The 12,244-nt window shown below is 38.8% G+C and overlaps 1 protein-coding gene across 1 annotated transcript in view; it reads left to right on the top strand.

Moving 5' to 3' along the window:
* LOC111566140 (thrombospondin type-1 domain-containing protein 7A) overlaps positions 1-12,244 on the top strand; it is a 176,240-nt gene that overhangs the window by 76,060 nt on the left and 87,936 nt on the right. Inside the window, exons 5-6 of the mRNA XM_055013863.1 lie at positions 3,170-3,325; positions 5,962-6,165. Of these exons, the coding sequence (XP_054869838.1) occupies positions 3,170-3,325; positions 5,962-6,165 (360 nt within the window). The remainder of the gene's footprint in view (positions 1-3,169; positions 3,326-5,961; positions 6,166-12,244) is intronic.

Below are 12,244 nucleotides of genomic sequence, written 5' to 3'. Positions count from 1 at the left end.
CTCAATTTGGTATTCACAAATGGATTGATGTTTGAAGATTGAAGTCAGTGTAGTTCCCCAATAAGACGTGGATTAACAGTGGCTCAGCTAACTCAGTGTTTGACTTGCAGTGTATTTGTAAGAAGAATTAGCCATTTTGCATTTCAAAAGCCCCTCTTGCCTTTTCCTGTACAGTTCTGAGGGAATTATGACTCGGCTCTCCAGACTATGTGAGACTTTAAGCGCTTAGATGTCTTGTAGGAACAGTTGGAATACAGGAAATAAAATGCTTCAGGTTGAACATGTGGGGGGATTTTTTTTGTATGAATCCCTAAATACCTTCTATAAAAATGCATTTGAAATTAATCACTCAATACTAGAAAAGTGGAGATCAATCCATCTTCACACTTTGGATGAGAAAAGTCATAGAATATGTGTATGTCTTTCAGGTGCCACAAGCAGTAGCTTTCCTTAAAGGGACAACATTATGCTTTCCCTGATGCCACAACAGATGGTACTGATTCAGTCTTTTGCTCATTTCCAGCAGCTTCACATTAAAGTGATACAGTCTGCTTACATTAACAGGTGCTGATGGAAAACTGCAGTGTCATGAGTTGATTACAGACACCATCTCCTGAGTGGTTATGCTGATTTGAGAAAAATGTACTTGACATTGCATTTTCTGTTGTAACATTTTGTAAACCAGGACTAAAACTGAAACTCAGTCTTAGTTTAAATTTCATGCCAGTTTTACATTTTTCTAATTGCTGTTTTAAAAAACAGCCCAGAAAATTACCACTACTTCAGTTAAGCCTTAATGTATCAACTGCTGATTCCTGTTTTTCCTGTTTTGTTGCTGTAATTATTTATAAGACAGTAAATAGCTTAAACAACTTTGGATGTTTCCTCTGTACGTATGTATGTGCAGCTTCAGGCAAAGAGTTGAACCTTTCTGCTGAGTAAGCAGGACTCACTCGTATCACAAGGACAACCTAGAAGTGTGGAGCTGGTGTACTGTACAATTGGCCTGGTTCTTCAAATTAGTAATTTGACATTATGGAAAGTACACTTGTTGGCTTTATTGGTAAGAGTTAGATAATAAAGGCCAAGTATGAAGCTACATACAATAGCTGATTAGTTTAGTTGAGCACACAGCTAGAAACAGGGAGAAACAATGAGCCTGTCTCTGTCCATTATCTCCAAACTTACTGATTAACATATTATATCTCACGTATCAATACAGCTTACTATTATAACCCTTGATTTGTCAAATGAACAAGGTCTAAAAGGATAACTAGTGAACCAGGAGGGCTTTTTCCCCTTGTTTTTAGTTGTGATAAGTACAATGTCGATGGTAGCTTCAGTAGTATCAATCTTGATATTTAAAGTCCTTCTCAGATAATTTATCATAATTGTTTTTCCATGGAAATAATACATTCATTTCTTAACATGGCTTAGACTTAACTCTACACTGGTGCCTTCTTTGGAATATGCAGATCTACACAGTCCTCACCCCTCTCTCCAACCGCTCCTCTGCCACCCCAGCACACCAGCTCACCTACAACACCTACAACCGTAAAACTGCTCTATGTTAATCAAATTTAGATTAACTGTCGCCAAAAAAAAAAAAAAAAAACGCCAGTTAGGCTTGCTTCCATCGACTGCTTTGGAGTGAACAAACTAGGCTGCGTCGTGTTTTTGTGCTATTTTTTGCCAAATACTACAAAACCTCAAAGAAGAATAAAAAGCAAACTTTTAACCATCATGAGTGAAACACAAATGGAGAGCAGTGTTCAATGTGGGAAGTTGTAATTATACTTTTGTCAACTGGTATCAGCCATTTTTCATGCCGTCCGGAGTCAAAGACAAGTTAATTACCCAGAACAGAAAAACAATTATTCTTTTGTCAACTGGTACATATATGTGCATTAGCTCTTCACAAACCACCACAACCAAATGTAAAATCTTTTTTTTCACAGCTGTGAATGTTTTTTGTTTGTTTGTTTGTTTGTTTGTTTTTATTGTTATTGTGTTTTTCAATTACTGTTTCTCATGTAATACTTTAAAAAGTACAGAAAAATACCATATGAAAATTTGGCTAGTGGCAAGTTCCCTTGTGATGTTGAGGTAATTCAGCTATATACATGAGAACCGGAAACATGTTCTGAAGAAAAATAATCATACAAAAGCTCCACAAAGCAAGTTTTTAGGATTAGTTCAGTGTAGAAATCCTGTTTACTGCTTATTTTGCTCAATAAAACACCATATAGACATGTTAACAAGGTGAAAACAACATGATTTTCTTGAACTCTGCTCAAGAAAGAAAATGATCTTAGGCAGGCTTATATCAAAAGTTCTCTTTTTCACCCACTGTCTATATATTTCTCATCAATCTTTGCTCACTGTTGAATAAAGACTCAAAAGGAGAAAAAGAACCTGCTGTTCACTGCTCTGGAAGATACAGTGGCATTACTTTGAAATTCCACTGGCACCACCGTAGATGCAAAATGTGTATGCATGAATGCATAAACTCAGGATCCTCCGGAACTCCACACATCAGATTTATTTATCATGGCACAGTTGAGCAGACATGTAAAATGTGTATGTAACATAGTTGTCATAGAGCTGTGCCTTGCATTGTGATAGCATCTCCTCTTTTTATCACACAGTTCCGCGGTGGGAGTTCAGACAGGCATACACTTACCAGCTGCATCATGTAAAGGGCTTTCTAAATCCAACATGGCACGATGAGGGAAAGTGGATGCCAAATTACACCTCATGGAATAAACATGAGCCAAGACATTGTCACTGTTCTCTCACACCTTTGGTGTTGTATTGTTGCATCCTCTCTCCATGTCTCCGTTGAGAGTCAGTGGGCAGGGCTCCACGATGTTTTATGCTGCTAGCAAGGCGCTGCACGAGATAATCATTGCTAATTTATCATTCTGACATGCTAACAGGGAGGCGATAAACAAAACAAAGGGATAATAGTGTCTACATCACAGGCATGGTTTTTTTTTCTCTGTAGTTCTCATCTACTCTCTATAGGGATTTTAATGCCAGAAATAAAAGTAAACAAGCATTTTTGTATCCCTTGTTCCAGCTGATTGTAATGCTGGTAAAAATACCTCACAATCAGGTTAGTTTTATATGTAGCTTATTTTGTATTCCCTTTTGCTCATCTGCACAGCCTCCCGTCCTGTGGAAAACAAGCTGTGTGAGGGTCCAGTCCCTAACAGATCCCAGCTGTGCCAAATCTCCTGTCCCATCGACTGTGAGGTGTCACCGTGGGGCGCCTGGGGGCCGTGCACCTTTGAAAACTGTGACGATCAAGCTGGAAAGAAAGGTAAGAACGTGGTGCACATACATCACATTAAAGACTGACGGTGTTACTTCTTAAGCATTATAATGATTTATCAAAGTTGGTTTGTTACATTGGTTTCAGACAATAGCACCACTCCCCCTCCCATTTTTATTTTTTTCCATTATAATAGATGATAAACATGCTGAAAGTAATTTGTCAGTCATCTGTTATCCTGTTGTCCTTCTGGCAATGAGATAAATTCTGACAATTTCATTTTGTGCTGAAACAAAACAACCTCTTACTTCATTCCTTTTTGTTGTTTCCAGTAATTATAATTTGACATTGCAACATTAATTTTAAAAAGCGGTTGTTTTTCCATCCTAGTATACTGCTTATACTCCATCAAACATTGTATTTTCTATTTATAATTAGTACACGGTATAAACACTATTGTGGAGTCTGAATGCATTCTTAAGCGTGATCTTTATAGTCTTAGTACATAATATTGTCATTATAGCCAACGTTATAAACATATAGCTACAGAGAATAACACTGAATCACTAATAACTGAATGGCTGTACTAGTATCAGGTCATCGTGTTATAAATGCTTAAGAAACATATCCTTTCCAGGTGCTCTGCTGCAGCCACATTTTCATTATAAAACTTACTTTTGCTGTATCAATATATGATCATAGTCAGGCGCTTTCATAGTTTGAGTAAAGTAAAATGTTCATGCAAAAATACTGTCTTTATGATATCTGTGAAGGAGCAATTAAATAATCTACATCATGTTCACTGAAGCTTAGAGAACCCATGTTATGCTTTTTGGGTGTTTTTCTTTGATTAAGTGTATTATCTAGCTGCTTTTCTGTGTATGTAAAAGTCTGCAACTCTAAAGTCGGGTTATTTTTTCCACAGGAAACTTTTTTTTCTTCTGCAGCACCATGTGGCACATTCATGATGCCAAGTCACCCCCAAAGAATGAGGAGCTTCCTCATAGTGTGACATTATTTTCTCACTGGAGTTGCTTCTGTTAAGCTACACGTTTCTGCCCCATACTTATAGATCTGAGATTACTTTGCTTTCGTCAGGCCAGCTGACCAGTTACAGCAAACCGGGCTTTTTGAGGGTCATTACAGTGACAGGAGGTACAACGGAGGGTTTCAGACAGCAGGTGAAAAGAAATACTGCAGCGATGTACATTGGTCAAGTCAGCGTATTTAAAACAACAGATGTTGAGCTTTCCAGTAGATAGATAGACAGACAGACAGACAGACAGACAGACAGACAGATAGATCATTCTGAGATTATATGTAATCAGCATTACCTTGCTTTTGTCAGGCCAGGACATATATTCAGTTACTAATCTGTCATTCTTAAGGTTCTGATGGAGTACTGAAAAGCATGGAATTGGATTTTAGTCATTTCCGGGTCTGGTTAGTCTAAAAAAAAACAAAAAACAAAAGACAAAACAACAAAACAAAGGCAGATGAAAATATATTTGTGTTTCCAGACTATCGCCCCTCCTCTGTTTTCTAAAATTCTGAGTTCCTAAAAATAAATTGATCATGCAAGTAGAGTGCTTTTCTTGGCACTTTGAGCAGGGAGCCAGCACAGGCAAAATGTTTACCACTGTGTTAGAAAGCACTCAATGTTATTGAAAGCAAGGCAAGAAGTATGGCATGCTGCTGCAAGCACACTCCTATTGAGAGCTTCCCCTTCGTCTGTACGTCACTGCCTGCAAAATAGCTCTGCTCCCAGTGCCCTGGAACTGTTCCAAATCCTGACTTACATGACCAAATTAATTTAAGAGAAACTGCAGCAATATTTTTGGATTGCATATATGCCTAGCATCACAAATCACCAAATAGTAAGCTTATCTGAATATTTATGATGAACGCAGTGATGTAGTTAGAAAAGCAAACAGTATTTTTTTGTGTGTGTAATGCCAGGCATGTTCTTTCCACATCTGTGAGTGTACAAAATGCCCTGCCCTACAAAATAAGTAGTGTGCATGCTTGGAATACGTAGATTAAAATTACTGAGCATGTATGGAACCATGTGTTTGTATGTGTCCATGGTGTCTGCAGCTGTATATATGCAGGTTTGCAAGGAAGCATAATCAAGGCTTTGGGAGAACACACCTGTTTGGCTACAGTTGCATTGATTGTTGTTTCCATAGACACTCTGAATGAACATCCTTATACATATGTTGTCAAAATGTAATTTTATCACTCTTTCAACTCATTTCTGTTTTGTATTTATAAAAGAGACCAAAACACACAAGTGGTTTTATTATCTAATTTTATTTATATAATATGGTAAGGCAAAATAACAGGAGCATAGGTAGCAGGGTCCTCTTAGGGCAGAGACATTGTTGCTTGTTGCTTTAGCATTGCAGGTTGAATAATGTGCTATTAAACATGTGTGGGTTTGGTGTTAATTGGTTTGTATGAGCTACGGTACCTACAGCTGCAATGTTCTGACAGTTTTTGACCATATTATAGCATACATTGTCTGAATAAAATATACATGTTAACAGTTGAATTTCATAACCATTTACTTACAGAATAAACATGTAGGTATTTGATGTCAACTGTGGTCTGAAAAATCTACAGGGAATTTTGAAATGGAAAATGTGCACAAACCTGTCTTTATTCTATTTGCTGAACTGCAGGTTTCAAACTGAGGAAACGACAGATTACAAACGAGCCAACAGGAGGTCCTGGGAACTGTCCACATCTGGTGGAGGCGGTGCCATGTGATGAACCCAGTTGTTATGACTGGCAACTGGTCAGTCTGGATCAGTGTATTCCTGAAGATGAGAAGCAATGTGGACCTGGCACTCAGCTCCCACAGGTCCGATGTGTCAACAGCAATGGTGAGAGGAGGATTTAATCTCATTATTCAAGTAGATGAGGCTAATGGTGCCTCATGCCCCACAAATTTAAAAATTAAGTGCTTCATTTGTTGAAATTAAACATGTTCTTCCTTAGAGACAGTGTTGGTTAACATTATCGAGCAAAGTCCTAATGGCTACTTACTCACCCTCATGCTGCCTTGTGATCCACCTTCATTTGCGAGAAAGAAATGCAGGTCTGACCTTGCATGAAAAATCCTATATTTTCAAGGTCCCTTCTCCACTGACCCTCCAACTGTAGTTGTACAAGGCAGTACGTGAGGAGATTTCCATGACATAACTCCTGCTTCATCAACTTTGTGAAGAATTCTCTCCACGCTCGTCTCCCTCGATTCCTCCTTCTTCTATCCCTGTTAAACCTCTCCTACTTTAACGCTTGCTTGATTCAGAGTTGGCACCTCTCTCACGCTGTCTCTCTCATTACTGTCTTCCTCTCTACACGCACAATTAAACCTTACTCGCACTAAATCAAATCAATCCTCCGTGGCCCTGAGTCATGGAGTATCTTGTGCCCTTTGCTGCTTCTGATTTTTACTGCTGCTCTTTATTACTGTAAATCTTTAATATAAGGGGCGGCAGTGTAGAGACGCTTGCCAGACCTTCTTTTGCATTCAGATGGTGGACATATTTAGGACAAAATAGGATACATCACATTATTGATCTTGATCCAGTCACTTTTTCCGGGTGAGGTGTGGATTACATAGTGTGGCGTGTTTATTGATTCAGCATGTAAAGTTAGACTGTGCTGCAGCTCGAGGAATCTCATTCAGTTCCAAATGTGCTCAGTAAATCTTGGTTTATAATCCAATGCAATGATTGTGTTCATGTTTTCCCCACTAGAGAACTCAAATTGTCCTTCCAACGTCTCCCACAAATCATGGTTCATGCATCAGCTACGGGTATTTGGTAAGGTTGCTCTGCTGTTTACTCCCTTCCTGTATTGCAGGAGTAGCACAAACTCTGCACAGTTCTTTCTCCCCCTGACTTTGGTTGATTGATCCCCCTCACATTCACTCCCTCATCTGATGAAAATTGATTTGTTCTGTTTGGATTTTCGCTCTGCTTTTCGCCTCAGAGATTTTTCACTGCAGTGTCGGCTGTATCTTTCCTCCGAGTGTGTCCTGGTCATAAAAGAAAAGGCCACACAGCCAGGACCCAGACAACAGGCGAAGGTCGATACAAATGTTATTGAAACTCGCTATTGATATTCCCCATGCTGACTGCCTGCCCACTTAGGCAGGGAGCTGTTACTTCTCTGCATACTGAGTATGGAGCTCTGCCTCTCATAGTGGGTGTTCTGTTCATTCATGTTTTCTCGGTGTGATCCTTAAAACTGCTGGGGTCCCTTGTCACTTCTTATTTTCACGCCTTCTCAGTTCAGTCATGATTGGTTCACTGCATATCTGTCAAAGTCACATCTTAATGCGAAGTCAGGCCCAGTCTGAGTCTTGAAGCTTCTCTTCTGCTTGAAATTTCAATTCAGTCATTGAGAGGTTTACATTTTCTTGGGCGTATGCATCACATAAAGAAGAAAATGTGCTCTGTTTGGTTCATAGCAGCACATGAAGAAACACAGTCAAATGTGGGTTAATATAATCCACTTATGGTTGATAGTAGGAGTTCATCAATAAAACATGAATGATAGTGTAAAAATGTGGGATTCCCATGTGAATTTACACTTTCCATGTTCAGTACCATTTTAGTATGCAGATACGCAAAAGTGCTTCAATATAAATATTTTACAGCTAATTCATGTAAAAGGGTCATAATCAACTGTCATGTCAGTGTGGAAAATGTAAGTGAACATTTTGAAATTATTTCTGTGGTGCGGTTTAGGTAAATGAAGGAATATTGATCAACCCAGACATAGCAGATGTGTTACTGGTAAGATTGCTGTTGGCTATTTGCCATTCTGGTTGCCATTCATGGATGCAGGTTGTGATTAAACATTATTTGCAAATAACGTATTCTTCTGTTCTTATGAGTTTTGATTGTCTGAAGCAGCAAGTAGAATTGAAAAAAAATACTGATAGCATTTGCTTACTGGTGTGTCAAAGTAACGTCCACATGACTGCTGGTACCCAAGGTTTCCCAGCAGAACATTGCATTTTGATGACATGATCAGTATTATTCACTTCACCTGTCAGTGGTTTTAATATTGTGCATTATTGTACATGACAGTATTGAATTGTTGAATTTCATGCATCTTCTCTATGCAATTTTCTATGGTAGCTGGTGAATGTGGAACTGCAATACTTGTAACTACATAGTTCCGCAGTAATCTAGCGGTTGTCAGCCTATAAGTAATTCTGCTATGCCAGTTTCTTTTAAGTTTGTTTTCACTTTTTTTTGACCTTTCCAATTTAGTAAAATGCCGAATAATTATATCTCAACTCACAGATATCTGAATCAGAGTGCCTGAAGGACAGTTTCTTTTTTCATCAATTATTAAGGCATTAGCTTATTTAATATGAGGTGATGCTGCATACACAGTTCAATCCAGAAGCATTTTTCTTCTATTTAGTCAAAGTCTAAAAGCCCATCTAATCATGGCATTTAGTCTGTAGAAGGTAATGGATAACTTACCTGCCTGTCTAACTTGCATGTAAACTTCTGTCGAGTCAAAAAATTAGCCTTTGATTAGTCAGGTCAGTCTCCATAGTAAGTTCCATAATTTATAATACTGTATGGTCTTTGCTATATCATTACATTAGTTAAGTTATTCTCTGTAATGAATAATACTATGGGGTCTCACTCTGTTCTTGTATTATAGTTAGGTGAAATAGTATTTTCTATAGTTTTTGTATGGTTTTAATCTCTAATATGTCAGTTACTCAGGTAAACTCACACCAAATGCTATAGGATTTTGTTAGAGTTATTTCATAATGGCAGTCATAATGTTTTTACTGCAAAACACTTCGGCGCAATGGCTGTTGTTTAAACATGCTATATAAAAAAAATGGTGAGTTGTACATTTCTACAAGGCTCTGTGAAGTTACATTTTACAGTTCCACCTAAACCTACATTTTGCACTGCTAAACATGCCAGGCGTTTGCATCCATTTGTGTATATGTGCATCTATTGTTGCTGTTTGTAGCCTCTATCCTCTTCCAGTTTGCATGTCTGTGTATATGGATTCCATCTGTCTGCATTGGAGGTTTGTTGTGAGCAAGTGCAGTTTGATGGCATTTATCTTGTGTTAGTGTATGTTGGCTTTGAATGGGATGGTTTACAGATACAGTATCACAGTCTGTGTGTTTTTAGACATGATGTACAGTAGTTTTCATGTGCTGCATGCATCTCTCAGCCAAAGCTTTCTCTCGTGGATTAATCCTCTTGCTGTACTCACACCATGAGAGGAGTGGCTTTGGGAGGAGACCGAAGAGGGGGATTTTTTTTTCCATTTGTGTGCTGCCAGTTTGCCGTTGCTGGTTTCTATGATCTGGTTTCCTCTAGCTTTAATTTCTGTGTCCCATTGCAGTATTTTTTGCATTCCCCTGATTCATATGAACAGTTGTTATGTTTGGTCCAGTCCTGTTAACATACACTGCCAGTTTAGAGAAATGCTTTGGGTTTATATTTATATAATTATTCTAATTGTCAGTGTTATCATCATTGTATAAGTTTTCAGGTTTAGTTTAGTTTACATAGCTGTTCCTGATCTCCTTGCTCTCTTTGTCCTCCATTTTTCTGTTCTCCTTTCTCCCCCATACCACCCCAACTAGTTGAGGCACATCCACCCTGAGTTTGGCTGTGTCAGTTTTTTCCTGCTCAAAAGGAGTTCACACTTTTGCCAAGTGCTTGCTCGTGAGTTGAGTATTTTGGTTTAATCTGTGGCGAGGGAGATTTATCTGCCTGTACTGTAAGTATTTGAACCCCTGGTGCTTTAATCAGATATGACAGATGTGTTACTGGTACACTGCAGGAGTCGACAAGTCAATTCTCTGCACACGCATGATGCTGCGTGTAGTTAGTGGTACACCCGTTATAAACTACTGTGCCAGAGCCATAATCATAACAAGCAAAGCAAAGACATGGCTGCAACCACTAATACAGCAACAGTAATGTCATCCCCTGGCTACAGTCATAATCACAGTGACAGCCTGTCCCAATCAGCCTCAGCAGTGGCTGGTAACAAAGCTGGAGGAACCAACTCCTCTATTTATCTTTCAAACTGCAGTGGTGCAGACTGTGGCCACAGCCAGCGGCAGGCTAATGCTTAATGCATAGAAATGTATCATAATGCAGCTCAGTCTCTCTCTATGGGTCAGATTTTGTGTAGGATCACAAAACGTATTGTACCCACCCACCTCCATAGAAATGTGACAAGAGACCCAAACCAGACAGTATGTTTTTGTTTGTTTTAGTAGAATAAGAATGATGCTTAAACTACAGCATTTATTATTAACAATGCATATTGTATTTACTGCGCTTATTATACACTGCCAGTCCAATAAAACAATCGCACAGTCTAATTTTTTGTTGCACCCCCTTTTGCTTTGAAAACGGCACACATTCACTGTGGCATCATTTTGCTAAGCTTCTGCAATGTCACAGCATTTATTTCTGTTTAGAGCTGCATTAATTTTCTGCCAAGGTCTCATATTGATGATGGGAGGGTTGGACCGCTGCACAAAGTCTTCTCCAGAACATCCCAAAGATTCTCATTGGGGCTGAGGTCTGAACTCTGTGGAGGACAATCCATGTGTGAAAATGACGTCTCATGCTCCCTGATCCACTCAGTCACAGTGTGAGCCCCATGAATCCTGGCATCGTCATCTTGGAACATGTCCATGTCATCAGAGAAGAAAAACTCCACTGATGGAAAGACCCGATCATTCAGTATATTCAGGTAGTCAGCTGACCTCATTCTTTGGGAACATAATGTTGCTGAACCTGACCAACCCCAGATCATAAAACTAACCCCCACAGGCTGGTAGGTACTAGTCATGATGAGAGCATCACTTCATCTGTCTCTCTTCTTACCCTGATGCCCCCATCACTTTGGAACAGGGTAAATCTGGACTCATCAGACCACATGACCGACCATGTTTGTTCCTCGAAGATGATGGTTCACCACTACTTTTCCAGGTTTTAATGATGTGTTGGACGGTTCTTAACCTGATTTTAGTAGTTTCAGAAATCTCCTTAATAGTTTTCTTTGCTTGATGCAGGCCAATAATTTGTCCCTTCCGAAACAGATTAACATCCTTTCTACGACCACAGGACATGTCTTCCAACATTATTGTTTACTCTTTTTTTGGACAGGCAGTGTATCTTCTTTATGTAAAATCTTAATCCAAAAAGTAACTATAGCTATCAAATAAATGTAGTGGAGTAGAAGGCAGGCTAGGCTACAACAGCCATGATAAACAAGAGAAATATATAAATCAAGTACAACAACCCTAAAATTCTACGCTACTAATATACAGTACTTGATTAAATCTACTATGTTTTTACTGTATGTTATAAATTGTCACTTCTTGTCTGCAGACCTTTGTCTAGTTTCCGTAATAAACACATGAAGCAGTCAAAGAATGCCAAGTCGATAGTTGTGCCAATTGGGAGAATATACTTCCCAAGTTGTCCTCGACAGAACAGCCATCTTTAGAAAACAAGCACGTCTCCACTATTTAAAATAGGCTGCCTGCTTGACATTGTGCCATCAATTAAGACACACAGCTGTTCATTTCTCAGCTGCTCCAGTCGTCTCTGTGCTAAAGTATAGTTTGAAGCTGATAATATCGTCCTTGTAATGAATCTTTGCATCTTAAAATTTATTTTCATTTGCCAAGTTACTACCAAGACTATCCCATCACTGGCAAGCCAACTTTTAGAACACAATCAGAAAACAAGCAGTGTTTGTAGTACAGGGTGGACACTGAGCACACACTCAAAAACATAATCATGGATCTGTTATTGACACTGACAAAAGCAACATGTTTCAGTCAGCACTGTATCAGGCTCATTTGTTCCTTTTTTAAGTGTTCATATGTTCTCCATCTTTAGAGTTTTAGGTTCTGTATTATTTTTTTGGCTT

The sequence above is a fragment of the Amphiprion ocellaris genome, chromosome 9 (genome assembly GCF_022539595.1).
Source record: "Amphiprion ocellaris isolate individual 3 ecotype Okinawa chromosome 9, ASM2253959v1, whole genome shotgun sequence".
NCBI lineage: Eukaryota > Metazoa > Chordata > Actinopteri > Pomacentridae > Amphiprion > Amphiprion ocellaris.
This window is presented reverse-complemented; position numbering and strand designations above follow the sequence as displayed.